The sequence below is a fragment of the Schistocerca americana genome, chromosome 5 (genome assembly GCF_021461395.2).
Source record: "Schistocerca americana isolate TAMUIC-IGC-003095 chromosome 5, iqSchAmer2.1, whole genome shotgun sequence".
NCBI classification, from domain to species: Eukaryota; Metazoa; Arthropoda; class Insecta; order Orthoptera; family Acrididae; genus Schistocerca; species Schistocerca americana.
The window spans coordinates 336,130,796-336,148,320 of NC_060123.1; the positions used below are offsets into that span (position 1 = coordinate 336,130,796).

The following is a 17,525-nucleotide window of genomic DNA, read 5'->3' on the forward strand; positions in this document are numbered from 1 at the left end:
TTTCAAAGTACCGCTGCACAGTTACGCGCGTCCTGTACATGCGGCGCTGTCTGCCAGCCATGCAGCAGCTGCGCCACCTAGGCGGCCAGCCAGCCAGCCAGCGGTCGCCAGACTTGGACTCAGTGCTGATTTGAATATTACCGTGTACACGTCTTACTTTGTCTACTTGCTCTGTGACTTACATGTGTTGTGTCGTTTTTGAAATACATGTGTTTAACTTGACGTTATAACACTCAACTTGCCTTTGAGGGGCACATTAGAGCTGCAGCCCCATTTGTGCACATCACCAGCACACCTGGCTCTGATCAGCACATCCACTGCCCAGCTGCATAGGCGCATTAACATGCAGCTACAGTTTGATCACTGGAATAGTGTGCACACATCCCCCTAAGCACATATGTAGAGAAAGAGTCATTCACCTATACACATGCCTCATATTGCATATGGGACAAGCAGAAGACATGGCAACTGGGTGCAAGATGCATAGATGTCAGTGCAGTGTAACTGGAAGTAGACATATGGCCACTTGACAGCTAAACATGTTTCATCAAATATTGATTTTATATTCATGTTTTTTACTTTGGTCCAATATTTGGTTTGTTAACTTATTTCCCACTTGCTCTTAAAATGTAATTATTTTCTGGTGCGTCAATCATTGTGTTGAATTTTTCTACTTCAAATCCAACACCACTGCCTTTGACATTGATCTTCACCTCACTGTAGCCCATATCCAAACATCAGTACGTGTAAACCAACAAATAAGTAATAATATCTACATTTTGACAGCTGACACCCCTTCTACATAAAATGTTCCCTTCCATACAGCCTAGACATCCACAGCCAACATTTCTGTTCCACCATCAAATCCCTCAACACCTACACAAATAACCTCGTACAAAACAATCGTCATAAATCCTCAATGCAAACAAATCTCCAAGGTAGCATCTCCTTTCACCCTCTGACTAATACCCTTCCACTTTCAAGAAACTCAGATGCAACTCCATTGGCACCCAGTACTATCCAGGCCCTGCATGTCTCAGTACATTACTCTGCCAAGGCTATGACTTTCTTAAATCCTGAAGTGTGGATCCTCCACACAAATGAACAAATTGTACTGTGACTTGATCTCGTTTTTCTCGGTGGGTTGAATTAATATAAATATCTCGGGTTTTCAGCCAAGATCATCATCATCATAATCTTGGACAGCTTCCAGCCTCTGGCCAGGTCTGTTTGGAACATAGGCCTCTCCATCGTCTTCTATCTTGCCACCATCTCTCCAATTTCACCTTGGTCTAGTCTTCTCCTTTCTTCTGGACACATTCCTCCACTCTTTTTAGCCATCTGTCTCTCGGTCTTCCTCTTGGTCTCTTTCCTTCCAGTTTCATCTCGTGTATCCTCCTGGGTATCCTCTTCTCCTTCTGTAATCGTTCCACCTTCATTAACTCTCTGATCCTCTCATTTCTTAACCTGTCTATCTTTGTCACTCCAGTACTGTTCCTCAAGAATTTCATCTCACTAGCTTGTGCTTTGCTTTTCTCTCTTCCTTTTATAACCCAGGTTTCGGGTGCATACGTCACGATCAGGACATAGTATGACTGATATAACCTTTTTACTGATTTGGGGTACATCCTTGCTCCATATCAGGCTTCTGACACTCCTCTCAAATGCTTCTGCTTTTTCAGCCAAGATATTTTCTCAAAATGGTGTGGTGTTTCTGTGAATGTTACTCCCATCATCTTCTATCTAAGTCAAGTATTCATACCATGACTGTTCTAAAACTTGTGCTCTGACAATGAACTTTGCAAACAATGACCAGGGCGTACCTCACCTGCCATAAGCTATAAGGGACTGTTAACTTCAGTGATCTTTGGATAAAATGTTGTTAGTTGTCAAGCCTCGAAAGTGAACATAAAATTCTTGAGTTTTTTACTGCAATCGCTGCCATTGTCCTCAGGAGTTAAAACTTCTGACTGCTGAGATGGGCAGGGTGTCCACGTTAAATATGAAAGGAAGTGAGGACACATCAGTGATCCTGAAAACTTCAGGTCAGATAACAGTGTATGTTATTCCACAGTTTACTGGTGATTATCTAAGATTGGAACAGTCGAGATGATAAACAGGTGGGCCAATCGTGAGTTCATTTGAAAGAATGAACATTATCACCTGGAATAATGCATTTATTATTATTCATGCAAGAAATGTTCTGCATCCATATAGTGTAGTAAGTTTTCATTACCTGAAAATAATCCATCATTCAAGAAATGTAATGTTGGCAGATAGTGTGCTATTTATTTTATTCACTTATTGATCTGGAGAAATGGTTAAACAATAGACTTAAAGAGGCACTTCCTTTTACTTGATGAACTACATCATACTAGGTGCTAAGCAACCTATATTATAGTTCCTCATCTCAAACTAACTACATACAAGGCTCTCTTGCAGTAGATAAGTAAATAAAAATACAAAATTTGTTAAATGTAATGAATTATTTTATATTTAATTTTACAGTGATGGCATTCATGGGGGCACCAGCCAGTTTTCCAATTCAGAAAGAAAACCGAGAGCTCCACCAATATTTGTTCTGGAATGAAAGAGTTTTGAATAAAGCCAAAAAGTTCATTAAGAATGTCCTTCCAAGAGGGGGGTTCATTGGAATTCATTTAAGAAATGGTGTTGACTGGGTAAGGCAATCTTTTGTATATAATTATATAACTTTTTTAAAGACTACTTCAAGATCTTAATCATTTCACACCTTTGGATAATGCCACATGTTATAAAGAATTTAGTTTCTTATGTAGTAGATGTGTTGATGACAGTATCTGGCCAATGCTTCAGTTACCAAATGGCAGCCTGGGATAATGAATGGCACTGCCATCCATGACAAAAGTCAATTTCATATATTGCTCGGAACCTTACAATGACTACAAGATTCTATATTATGTAATTACAGGTATGTGGGGTAGCTCCATGAACTTCACTCCTTAACTCAGGTAATGACACAGTGATTATCGATCCATTGTATTGTAGCAACACTTACTGGGGTATGTTTGTGTTCTATGGAGAATGGAGACAAAACACTGTTGACGTTCAACTACTGTCTCACTAATGTTCTTGGAATACATAACAACCAGTTGCTATCACATTCAGGGGAATTAAATGACATCTGTGTGAAACACTCAAAAGTCAGAAACAGGTCTGATGTTGATTCCATTGTTCATAAAAACTGAAATCAGTGAAGATAGCAATACAGACAACAAAGCAAATGCATCACTAGAAAAATATGAAATGCTATCCGTCCTCCTTATACTCCTCTTCGTTTTGAGTAGCAATCTGCCATTTCATTATTATTATTATTATTATTATTATTATTATTCCATCCTGGATTTACCATTGTTAAAAGGGCATGAGACACATTCCTACTACCTACGTAATATACTCCAGACTTAAAACACTCAAAGAGAATTTAAGACTGTTTCATTGAGTTACTTTAGATTATTTAGGCATTAACTTAAAAACCACAAAGCTATAAGAAAATGTTTAAAAACCACAAAGCTATAAGAAAATGTTTCAGTAATATGCTCAAGTTTCACTTACAGATCAGTGAAACATTAAATTGAGAATAAATAGTTTTTCAGTGTTTCATCCTTTCCCAATTCAGAGGCAATATTCCCTCACCTTTTTGATGGTGTATTCACAGTAATATTCACCATGTTCATAATTAAGAGGGCCATTTTTTTGTATTTTACAAAAACAGCGAAAGAAATTTTTTTGTATGAATCAATGTGTATACAGGGTGGTCCACTGATCGTGACCGGGCCAAATATCTCACGAAATAAGCATCAAACGAAAAAAACTACAAAGAAAGAAACTTGTCTAGCTTGAAGGGGGGAAACCAGTTGGCACTACGGTTGACCCACTAGATGGCGCTGCCATTTACATATTCATGTAGTACGTAAGGAAATATGAATGTTTTAGTTGGAACACTTTTTTCACTTTGTGATAGATGGCACTGTAATAGTCACAGACATATGGCTCACAATTTTAGATGAACAGTTGGTAACAAGTAGGTTTTTTAAATTAAAATACAGAACATAGGTACGTTTGAACGTTTTATTTCTGTTGTTCGAATGTGATAAATGTACCTTTGTGAACTTATCATTTCTGAGAATGCGTGCTGTTACAGCGTGATTACCTGTAAATACCACATTAGTGCAATAAATGCTCAAAATGTTGTCCATCAACCTCAATGCATTTTTGCAATATGTGTAATGACATTCCTCTCAACATTGAGTAGTTCGCCTTCTGTAATGTTCGCACATGCATTGACAGTGCGCTGATGCATGTTGTCAGGCGTTGTTGGTCGATCACAATAGCAAATATCCTTCAACTTTCCCCACAGAAAGAAATCTGGGGATGTCAGATCCGGTGAATGCGCGGGCCATGGTATGGTGCTTCGACGATCAATCCACCTGTCATGAAATATGCTATTCAATACCGCTTCAACCGCAAGCGAGCTATGTGCCGGACATCCATCATGTTGGAAGTACATTGCCATTCTGTCATGCAGTGAAACATCTTGTAGTAACATCGGTAGAACATTACGTAGGAAATCAGCATACGTTGCACCATTTAGATTGCCATCGATAAAATGGGGGCCAATTATCCTTCCTCCCATAATGCCGCACCATACATTAACCCGCCAAGGTCACTGATGTTCCACTTGTTGCAGCTATCGTGGATTTTCTGTTGCCCAATAGTGCATAGTATGCCGGTTTACGTTACCGCTGTTGGTGAATGACGCTTTGTCGCTAAATAGAACGCGTGCAAAAACTCTGTCATCGACCCGTAACTTCTCTTGCGCCCAGTGGCAGAACTGCACACGACATTCAAAGTCATCGCCATACAATTCCTGGTGCATAGAAATATGGTACGGGTGCAATCGATGTTGTTGTAGCATTCTTAACACCGACGTTTTTGAGATTCCCAGTTCTCGTGCAATTTGTCTGCTACTGATGTGTGGATTAGCAGCAACAGCAGCTAAAACACCTACTTGGGCATCATCATTTGTTGCAGGTCGTGGCTGACGTTTCACATGTGGCTGAACACTTTCTGTTACCTTAAATAACGTAACTATCCGGTGAACCATCAGGACATTTGGATGATGTCATCCAGGATACCGAGCAGCATACATAGCACACGCCTGTTTGGCATTTTGATCACAATAGCCATACATCAACACGATATCAACCTTTTCCGCAATTGGTAAACGGTCCATTTTAATGCGGGTAATGTATCACAAAGCAAATACCGTCCGCACTGGTGGAATGTTACGCGATACCACATACTTATATGTTTGTGACTACTATAGCGCCATCTGTCACAAAGCAAAAAAAGTGGTCCAACTAAAACATTCATATTTCTTTACGTACTACATGAATATGTAATAAAAAATGGGGGTTCCTATTTAAAAAACGCAGTTGATATCCGTTTGACCTATGGCAGCGCCATCTAGCGGGCCAACCATGGCGCCATCTGGTTTCCCCTTCAAGCTAGACAAGTTTCGTTCTTTGTAGTTTTTTCATTTGATGCTTATTCTGTGAGATATTTGGCCCAGTCACTATCAATGGACCACCGTGTATATGTTTCAGAATATTTGCCTTCAACACTTTTCAATTGTTCAGACTAATTCTGGAAACATTTTTTGAGCAAATTTTGGTCCCTCTTGAACAGGGGCCTCAAAACCATTACTTTGACTTCAAAAGGGCCGCAAGTTCAAAAATATTGTGCCATGAGACAAGTTATTATTCCAAATTGGGACACCCCCCCCCCCCCTCAATTCCAGCAAGACTTAACTCAGAAGAACTAATTTCTGCAAGGACCTGCACTCTTCATTTCTGGAGAGAATGAAAAATACTTAAAAAATGGAAAAACTACAAAAACAAATGGTGAGAGGCAGGCCACCATCAGATCAGGCATGGGTTACATGTGACGCACAGGCTGTGGTTGTGCATCCTTGCTCTCAAACAGTTTTTTCTGATTCAACAGCTTCTTTCAGTTGTTAAAATCACTGCCCATGTATGTTTATTTTAATGTAAGTGAAGGAAAAAAGATTTTATGTGATAAAGTAGGTGGAAACAGACAATTAGAAATGAAATATTTTTCTTGGTAATATTAGATTACTTTGTGTGCCGTTTGGCAGCTGGAAACATAGTGATTTTTCATGGTTTCATAATAGATTTGTGACAAACAAATTATTGTATCTTATTCTGCATTAACAGTTCTTTGTTCCTTTAAAGCAGCGATAATCAGTGTGCTCCACTCTGCAAGGCCTTTGTGAGGTCTCTGCCAAAATATCATCAACCTAAGGAACAAAGAACATAAACTCTTGTCACACACTGACAATTCATATAAATATAGTATCAGCGTTGGTTTTTGTTAAAATTATTTTTTTCTTTCATTGTTTTATAGTAAAAAATGAGGTGACAAGCAGCCTAATATTGCTAAGAATTTAATAAAACCATGTGTGGCAGACATAACTCAAATGTATACTCAATGAAAAATCTGCAAAGCATCTTTCTAAAGCACCACTTTTGAAAGACACTGCTCCGTGTTGAATTAACGATCTCGCACACTATGTCAAACAAGCTTTATTTGGTAGCCTTCAATGCAACAAATTGGTCTTGCAAATGGATGAGTTGATTGATGTTGCTGGGCTTGTCATCATACAGATAACTATGTGATATCCATATAAACATGCACTCAAAGAAGACTTGTGTAAGTGTGCATCACAGTCAGCTAACACTACCAGAAAAGAAATTTGGAAAACAGTTAACAATTTATTTAAAAAAAAAACCATTTCAGTTGGGACGATTCTATCAATATTTGTGCAGATGGGGATGAGGTTGTGACTATTAAAGCACTAGCTATGGCATCACAAATGAAAAGTAAAAGTGCCAATATGTAGTTCTGGCCATTGTATTGTGCATAGTCAACCACTCGCAATAGATAAGACAGTGCTATATCTAAAATTGGTTATAGATGAAGCAATAAAAATAATCAGTTGAGTTAAATCACCCCTCGTCAGTGCTGACTGAAGATCATTGGAGCAGATATAAAACACTACTGCTCCACTCTGAGCTTAGATGGTTATCTCAGGGTAAGACTTAACAAAATTATTCAAACTGAGAGCTGAATTACAAGCTTTTACGACTAACATTTCTTTTAAATTACAAAACTGTTCGAGCAGTGTGACTTGGGTGTTCAGACTAGCTATTTCATCAGACATACTTGGAAAATTTAATTAATTAAATCTTGAAAAGGTAAACTGACAACAGTTTTCAGTACTAATAAAAAGCAAATGCCCTAAAAAATTAGGTTTTTGGATTATTTCTTTCAGCAAGAAAGAAGCAGACAGCTTTTTACCATTGAATGTGTTCATTGGCGAGACAGCAGAATTACCAAATGAAATATTTCAAGAACTGGTCTACTGTCTCTGTGAAATGCACTTTTCAAGATGCATTTTGCCGAAGAGCAGAATAAAAAACTGAAAATGAATTTGTGGATTCAGAATCCTTTTGTACCAAATTTGCAGAAGCTGTAAAATATGTCAAACAAAACTTGTGAATTGTTTTTAGAAATAACGTCCGATACAAGCATGGAATCACAAATCAATGTGACTTGATTTTTGGTGCTGGGTTAGTGAAAAATATCCATAGCTTGCCTCATAAACTGTAACTGTTCTTCTCCCATTCCCATAAACTTATTTTTATGAAATGGTATTCTCAGCATATGCAGCTGTAAAGGCGAATTACTGCACTAGACTGGATGCCAAACTTAATATGCGACTTCAACTCTCTTCCTTGAAGCCTGACGTAAAACAGTTGGTCAGAAAAAAAAGGTCATACCTCCCATTAAATGGAACAGAAACAATTTTGTCAATGTACGGTGGAGTCAATAGTGTTATTTTGTGTCTTGTGTATTGTTGTCGAAGTTGGTAATATATAATGTACCTGTTTTTGTAAGATTTTCATTAAATGTTTATAATTAAAGAGTGGACGTAAAACCAGGTTTTGGTTATTTTAGGACTCCGCAAAATATTTAGTATTTTAAATGAGTTCTGTCACCAAAATGTGTGAGAACCTCTGCTTTCAAGTATTGTACCCAAAGAGAGATGTGGTGATTTTATTGGAAGTGCTTCATATATTAACAGCTTCTGTTGGTTTTGTTCTATCTTTAAACACAAAGCAGTTGAATACTGCTTAGTGTCCAGTTCATACAAATATGAGGTGTGATCAAAATATAAAGGGAATTTTCGTTATTTCTTAAAAAATCTCTATTTATTAATTGACAAAATAATCCCTCTCAGATATGATACACTTGTGCCACCACTTTTTTCAATCTTGGAAGCACTTCTGGAACTCACTTTTTGTTATGGTGTTCAGATGCTCCAGCAATTTTGTTTTTATCTCATCAGTCGTGGCAAAACATCCTTCCATGGTTCTCTTCAGCCTCAGGAATAGAAAGAAGTCACAGGAGACCATGTCCGACAAATACATTGGCTGAGTCAACATAAGTTGTTTTTTTTTCCAAAATATTATGAACAAGCATTGAGATGTGGGTGGGAACATTCTCATGATGCAATTTCCATCAGTGGTTTTGCCAAAATTCTGATAATTTTCTTCAGATTGCTTCATGAAGACCATGCATAGCTTCCAGATAGTATTCCTTATTGACCATACAATGTAAGGCAGGAACTCATGATGCACTATCCCATTGTAATCAAAAAAACATTCAGAAGAACCTTTGGATGTAATCGAACTTGTTGAATTTTTTTCAGTCTTGGCTGTTCAAGCAGTTTTCATTGGGACAACTGGGCCTTGGGTTCATTGTCATACCTGTATACCCATGTTCCATCACCTGCTGTAACCTTCTTTAGAAGTTATGGATCATTGTAAACTTCATCCAACAGCCCCTGAGCAGTGTCTATCGTCATTTTTTGGTCAAAATTCAACAATTTCAGAACAGACGTTGCTGCTATGTATTTCCTAATCAAAACATGGGAAAAATGGCTTGGCATTACCAAAGGATATGCTGACATCATCAGCAGCCTCTCTGATGGTGATCTGGTGATTTTTTTATGTACTTCATCCACAGCAGTCATCATCTTCAGTTTCTTTTTGGACGTATTGCTGCATTGGCTCGCCAATATATGCGCTGGTTCAATAGAAAAGTGCAGGCAGCAAGAGGGTGGGGCTGTAATATCATCGCAGATGAATATAGAGGATGTTGACATCCAGAGCCCCTTGTCGGAGAAACAAGCCACGGTCTTAACATGCACTACATGGGAAAAGCGCAGTGTTGGCGTCCAGTTTAAGTGTCTGGACTCAGATTCCCCATCTGTGTTGACTCGTTGGATTCATTTGTCTGCACCTGATGTTGCCTTAGTACTACCAGTTCTGGTTCCCATGGCTTGCTAAGATGTAATGCCATGTGTCTATTGATCAGGTTGTTACTTATATGTGTTTCGACAGCTTCTTTAATGATGGAGTCCCAGTATTTGGAGGTGGACGAAAGAATCTTTGTGTCTCCGTAGTTTATGCTATGACCCATGTCAAGACGGTGTCAAGAAGGATCCTTTATTGTAAGATTATATGATAGCGGAACAAACACTGGTAGCAGTTACTTCTGTAAAATATCTGGGAGTATGTGTGCAGAACAATTTGAAATGGAATGATCATGTAAAATTAATTGTTGGTAAGGCGGGTGCCAGGTTGAGATTCATTGGGAGAGTCCTTAGAAAATGTAGTCCATCAACAAAGGAGGTGGCTTACAAAACACTCGTTCGACCTATACTTGAGTATTGCTCATCAGTGTGGGATCTGTACCAGGGCGGGTTGTCAGAGGAGATAGAGAAGATCCAAAGAAGAGTGGCGCGTTTCGTCACAGGGTTATTTGGTAAGCATGATAGCATTACAGAGATGTTTAGCAAACTCAAGTGGCAGATTCTGCAAGAGAGGCACTCTGCATCACGGTGTAGCTTGCAGTCCAGGTTTCGAGAGGGTGCGTTTCTGGATGAGGTATCGAATATATTGCTTCCCCCTACTTTTACCTCCCGAGGAGGTCACGAATGTAAAATTAGAGAGATTCGAGCGTGCATGGAGGCTTCCCGGCAGTCATTCTTCCCGCGAACCATACGCGACTGGAGCAGGAAAGAGAGGTAATGACAGTGGCACGTAAAGTGTCCTTCTCTAGTCACCATTAATGGACTCGTGGCATCTGCTGGACCATTGGTCGCCCCAGTTCCGTATGTGGATGATTTCTGTATTTGGGCTAGCTTCCATTCAGTGGCCTCTGCAGAACAACAGCTCCAGGGTGCCATTCTGTGCACTTCCACGTGTACGCACTCGCACGGTTTTTAGTTCTCTCCTCTTGCGTGGAGGGTCGCTGTACTAGGGGCCCCATCCGGATCCGGAGCTCTACCTCAATGCCCAACACCTGACCGTGGTCCACCAGTTCCGTTTCTTGGGTCTTCTTTTTGACAACAAGCTAACTTTGTTGCCCTTTATCCATCATCTGAAGGTTAGCTGTTTTCATAAACTCAATGCCCTTCGCTTCCTTGCCCACACCTCTTGGAGTGTGGATTATTCTGTTGTTTTCCACCTTTACCGGGCATTGGTTCTGTCCTGTCTGGAATGTAGCTATTCAAGTTTATGGGTCAGCTACCCCTTCCACATTGCTCCTCTTGGACCCAGTTCGCCATTGTGGTACCTATTTAGCCATCAGTGCCTTTCAAACGAGCCCTGTCGATAGTCTTCTGGTTGAGGCAGGGATCCCTCCCTTTTTGATTCGGCAGTCCCAGCTCCTGGTTTCTTATGCCTTCACTATCTGCTCTTCTCCTGATCACCCTTCCTATTCTGTTCTTTTTGTGACTTTGGGCCATTGCCCACCTGCTGCCCAGTGCCCACCCTCAGATGAGTTTACCAGTTGGGCTCTTCACTTCTCTCTGCCATGACTCCGCCTACCCTACTTGGTTAGTTTCTTGACCGTGGATTCAGCTGGATCTTTTCTTGGGACCAAAGCCCCCATCGCTCAAATGGTGATCAATGGTGTTCCAAACACTCTTACGGAGATTTCAGGATGCCATTCTTTTTACACCGGTAGCTCTATTTCCACTGATCATGTGGCATATGCCTTCACGACCTCTGTCAGCATGGAATACCACTTCTGTTAGCACCTAACACCATCTCTTTCCTGCCACATGTGGGGGCGTTTACTGCAGAATTGATGGCCATCTATCAAGCCCTTTGTTTTATTACACAGCCCTCCCTCACCCGAGTTGTATTATGTATGGACTCAATGAGTGGCCTTCAGGCTATGGCTTGGTGTTTTTCCCACCACCCGTTGGTCTCTGCCATCCACAACTTTCTTGCTGGTCTCAGTGATGCTGCTTATTTGGTTGATTTCTTTTGGATTCTTGCCCACGTAGGTATTCAAGGCAATGACCTTACTTATCATGTGGCTGGGGGTTTGGCCACCTACTCCCCATTCTCTGTGACCACTCCAGGGGCAGATTTACTGCTTTACATCAAATTCCTCTTTGCTCAATCGTGCATTAACTTTTGGGAGGCTATTCCCTTGTCTAATAAAGTCCACGTCATCAAGGATACACCCGCCAGGTGATGTTCTTGCATCTGCCTCTCCTGGTGGGAATCGACGATCCTCTGCCATTTTGATATTAGCCACACTTGGTTGACACATGGTTTTGTACTCCACAATGAGTGGCCCCTCCCTCCCCTTTGAAGTTGTAGGGCTCAATTCATGATGATACATATTTTGCTGCAGTGCTCCTGCCTTTTGGCACTTCACACTAAAAATGCTATCCCACCTTCCGTGTCTCAGGTGTTAGTGGACAACCCTTGTACCATTATATCTGTTCTTAGTTTTCTTCATGAAAGTGGTTTGTACTCTCAACTGTAAGTCCTTGAATTTTCCTCTGGAATTACTCCCTCAGCTAGCATAGGCATTGGTTATGGAAACCTTGACCTCGCCTCCACACCAGCCATGTTCTCCCTGCCTTTTCCCTACAGTTTTGCCTGGTCTGTTGTGCTGTTTTGTTTCTTATTTACTTATGTTTTCTTTGCCTGGTGTTGCCCCCTGTGTATCATATGGTATGGTGTAGGTGTTAGGACATGTCGGTTGCACTGTGGTGCCCCACTGCGTGTAGCGTTTTTGGGGCTCCGGTGCTCGCCCCATTCCCACCCATGCGTCTCCTATTCTTTCCTCTTATTGCTGCCCTGGTGTCCCTTTTCCCCCTTTGTTTGCACATTGACTGAACTCTCGTTTGTGTTGTTTCTTCCCTGCTTCTACCATCCTAGATTGTGGGACCGATGACCTCACTGTTTGGTCCCCTCCCCCCAAATCAATCTACCAGTCAATCAATCACCTTACTCTGTCACCAAGAAATGGAGTCCCTGGTGATGTTATAAGTATAAATTTAAAAAAAAATGCTAATGAAGAAACAGTTGTCTTGAATCAGACAAATTGTCAGCCTTTAGAAATGATGTTCATGCTAGGAGTTGGTGGCCAAGTACCCAGGAAAGAAAAAAAATTATAAATTATTTGAAATGGGAATGTTGGTATCATTATGTATCTAACTCAGAAGTGAAACATAGGCTATAAAATAGATTCTAAATGATAGAGTATGTCACTTGCTCTAGATTTGGGATATCAAATGCTTCATTCCAGTGGTTTCCTTCTTATAAATCCATTTGTATAAATTTATTGACTGGTTGGCATTTCATTACAAAATATCACCACAGAATGATTATATTGTGCTCTACATCGTAGACAGATAAGAAAGACTGGCAAATAGGAGTAAAACAGGATCGACTGAAATTGTTTGGAACAAGTCCAGAAGAGTTTCTTTCATATTTACTGTGCTGGTAATGTGTTATTGTTTTGTGTCAAAAGGAGGCCAGTTACTTGGAATTTTTGTTTCCAGGGTAATGCATGTAAACATGTTAAACACAGTCCCAAGCTATTTGCAGCCCCACAGTGTCTTGGGTACAATAATGAAAGAGGAGTGGCTACAAATGAAATGTGCATGCCATCAACAGAAACTGTCATTAGACAGCTTAAAAGGGTAATCCGAGGAATGAAGGATGTAGCATCAGTATTTGTGGCTTCAGATAGTAATCACATGTTGCCTGAACTGCGAACAGCATTGAAGAGGATGGAGGTTAGTATAACTTTTTTTTATGTTAACTGATTCTGCTGTCAGTTCTTGGTAGAAAAAGTTCATAATTATAAATGAAAACAACATTTTGTGTGTTCTACAGCAATATATTATTTTGCTAACCAATATTCAGCCAACAAGCATTGTAAGTCAAAAACTGGTTAACAAGCCATACATAATATTTTTCCACTTATAGTAACTTTTTTAAGCTAGTGTGGTAAAATAAATGAATTCACAGATGGAAAAGAAAATGCTACAAATCCCCCAAGCCATGAATATGTCCAAAGAAATGTATCATGCCATAACAAAAAGTAGTGGGACACTGCTCTGTTAGAGGAATCCACATTTGCTTGTGAAAAATCTCAATGAGCTGAGGCCATTTCATCTTGCATCCTGACATTGTTTGGTATATTATTAATGAAAAACTAGATACATTGATTTGATATCTCTTGTATATAAAATTTCTGTCACTTGCCCTTTATTTGAGATTTCAGATGCATTCCAAACACATATTAAGACACAACCAAGAGCATACTGGAAAACACTTACAACTGTTTCAAAGCCAAAGCTTAACCCTTAATTTTACAAAAACTTGTTATTACACAACTTGGAAATATGGCAAAATGACTTAGAGGTACCAGAAGTAGAGATCAACATAAACTGGATGAAGGTTCAGTGTCTAAAGTTCCTGGGCATTCAAATGGATAATAAGCTGAGGTGGTACCAGCATGTGGCGAAGTTAACCAAAAAACTGAGTTCTCCCAGCTGAAATGTCTCCCATTGTGTCTGTTGACCTACAGATAGGATTGTTAGCATACTTAGTGTTCCTTCATTCAATATTCTCCTGTGACACAATCTGGTGCAGAGAGATTAAAGTGAAAAGTGTCTTTTCTACAGAAGCATGAAATAACAATATTGTGTAAAGCTGATGACTGAGTATCTTGTTGAACCCTCCTCAGGGTCTGTGGGATATATATACCCTTATGGTATTTTTCACTAATAACAAGAGTTAATTTAGGATGAACTCTGCAATGTACAACCACAATAATATAAATAAAAATAATTTTCATGTAGACTATGCATCCCTCTGTAGGGGCCAAAATGGAGATTTATTTTGGTGCAAAAGTGTATAACAGATTGCCAATGTGAATTTGGCAGGAAATTGAAGATCTCCAAAAAATTAAGTAAAAAAAAAAAAAAAATTATCTCATTAGTGGCTCCTATAATGTATCGGAATATTTGGTTTGAGAATCGTGAATTCTGCTTCCTTTCCTCCTTCAATTCCTATATGTTTCCAAGCATCGGTGTCATGAATTCCACATAACTCTAATATTTGTATTAGATATATCTTGACTCCCAGCACATAGACAGCTGATAGTGGTCTTGGTAAACTTACATAAATGCTTTGTTTGAAATATTGGGTTTGTGAACAATAAATTGAATGATATAGTTTGTTGCCTGTAGATTCTTTGCTTATTCATATTATCTCTAAACTTAAACCAATTGATTGATATATAGATGTTCATTGCTATTTACAATTATGCAGTTTAATTAATTATGTTGAATAAATTGTATTTTCACATGACATTTGGTGAGTTCAAGTTCCCAAATTGCATTTTGGAATGTTAAATGCCATCTTATGTAATTTTTCACATCAACCATGTGGTGCAAAACTACTCATGAAAACTGCAGTACATAACTACACCTGGCACACCAAATCTACAGGATCTAGCAAACTCTGATTTACCAGTGATAAAGACGATCCTCGGTCCAATTGCACTGAAATCACCATATTTCTGGTTATATAATCCAATATTGTGGTTTCACAACTTACAAACCAATTTGTCATGGCCTGTATCAACTAGAACAAAACTTAATGTAGTTATGTAGGGCTGCACTTAATAAGCATATCACTAAAAAGACATCCTAGCTTCCTTGCCAAGCACTGAAAAATACACAGCCATCAAGCATGTTCTTGTAACATGTTTGTTGCAGTTGGAAGCCAAGAAACATGAAAAATTGCTACATTGAAGAACTCTGAAAACATGCACCATCCAAACTACTTCATTTTCTTTGCATGCTGGTTTGCAATGCTATTAACAGTGATATTCAGCAGAATATATGTCATATTCAGCAGAATGTTTGACTGTCATGCTCACCTGCAGATGCACAGAAAATACAGTTTGGGATGGTGACCTTGATGCTCTTGCTTAAACCCCAGATTGAATAGTTGAGATGAATCAGTCCAAATGTGTCACGGGAATCTCCACTAGGACAATTCTCTGGAAGCACTGCATGCAAAAGTAACTGAACTATCTAAGCAAGTAACAATCCTAAAAATCATTACTCCATATGTGAACTGTAGCAGCAACAACAGTCTTCCAGCAGAAACAAGCATTTGGCCACCAGGGAGAATATCTGCTGGTATCACAGAAAATTTGGAGCTGCAGCTTGGCAGTCTTGAATACTCTGTTGCAAGGAAAATACTGCCAGAAATAAGTAGCAATAGTGGCCGATTTCAAACTGGACAGCTGTCAACTGTTCATAACAGAGCACGCTACAAAGCTATAATTCCTTGTTGATGAAGGTGCTGAAGTCTTTGTTAACCCTTCTTTTTACCTTTCGTAGTGAAATACTGATGGTGGTCACCTATATGCTGTGAACGGATCTTACATCAAGACCTGCAGCCATGTCACCTTACATCTAAACTTCAATCATTGATGTGAATTTGTATGAAGACTCATTGCCACCGACTTGTTATACCTGATTTCTGGAGCAGATTTGTCACATTTTACATCCTCCTCCCAGATCTTTGTCTTCAATGCCTGCTTGGCTCTCCAAAACTAACGGCCAGTCGTAGATACCTACATCATGCCAACCACACTGGCATCAAAGTGATTGCTGGTGATTCACTATAAGACAAGCTGCTTCGCCAGCTACTTGTATTCATTGATCTATTACGTACTTTAGCACAGGTATAACACCCGGAGGTATGACACTCAAAGGTACATCACATTGTTACGATGCCAGAATCACCAGTCCGTGCACAGCCTCATTGTCTGCCTCCAGACAAACTCAGGATCACAAAGCAAGAATTCTCTTTCATGCCAGTGCATGGGACCTGTTGCCCTTCAGATAATAGCTCTGGGGCTACCACTCCATATTGTTCCTAAGAATAGCAAAGCACCCATGTGGTAACTGTCAACTATCATAAGCTTGATGCCAGAACGATATGTGATCCCCACCTTGTACCACATATTGAAGACTTTGCTATGCTTATTTTCATGGCAAGGCAGTTTTCTCCACAATAGACCTCATCCAAGCTTTTTATCATATACCCATTGCACCAGAGAACATATGTAGATCAACTGTTTGTACTTCATTTGGACTTTATAAATTTCTGCAAATGCCATTTTAACTATGCAGAGCTGCCCAAACTTCAGAGCAATTCATGGAATTCATGGATGAAATAACTGGAGACAGTTCCGTTAAGACTATATTGATGACCTGCTTGTAATGTTGTCCAGTGAGGCAGAGCACTTTGCACACCTACAGCAACTATTCATTGCACTGCTAGAGCAATTCATCAAAATGTGTCTTTGGAATAATGGAAGCAAAATTATAAGGATACCTCATCAATTCACAAGGAATTCTGACACCTCAAGACAGAGAGGAAACTATTTCTCAGTTTCGCCAACCCACTAAACCTGGACCCATGCTACAGTGTATTGATGAAAAGTGTGTCCTTCGCCAGAGTAAAGGCTGCTATTGTGGAGGCTGCAGTATTAGCTCATCCTCTTACTGATGCACCTTTCTCAGTAATTTTGGCTGCATCATTAACTGCCACAGGAGCTGTAGTATAACATATAAAATATGACTGGCAGCCTGTAGCTTCTTCAGTGAAAAATCCACCTTCAGAAGCACATTGTTCAGCGAACAACTGCGAGCTGTGCATGACACATCCCTCAACCAAAAATTTTGACACGTGTTTGAAGATACACGTTGCTTTTATTGCAGACCATAAGCTATTAGCATTTGTTTTCTGTCAGAAGCCAGACAAGGGAGCACCATGCCAGTTGTGGCATTTTGACTTCCTTATGAAATTTACTACAGATAGTCGACATGTTGATGAGCAGAATGGGCCAGCAAATGCACTGTCTCGCATCGACGCCATGACATAAGAACTTGACTTCATAGCGCTTTCCAATGCCCAGGAAGGAGACAACAAACTGAAGGTGGGCCCCAAAACATTGTAAGACTTATTGCTCTAAAGTGTTCTGATATCACATTC

At 39.7% G+C, this 17,525-nt stretch overlaps 1 protein-coding gene across 1 annotated transcript in view; it reads left to right on the forward strand.

Moving 5' to 3' along the window:
- The window catches only part of LOC124615728 (GDP-fucose protein O-fucosyltransferase 1), a 109,196-nt gene that overhangs the window by 57,249 nt on the left and 34,422 nt on the right, over positions 1-17,525 (forward strand). Inside the window, exons 5-6 of the mRNA XM_047143797.1 lie at positions 2,509-2,681; positions 13,001-13,237. Coding sequence (XP_046999753.1) covers positions 2,509-2,681; positions 13,001-13,237 — 410 coding nt within the window. The remainder of the gene's footprint in view (positions 1-2,508; positions 2,682-13,000; positions 13,238-17,525) is intronic.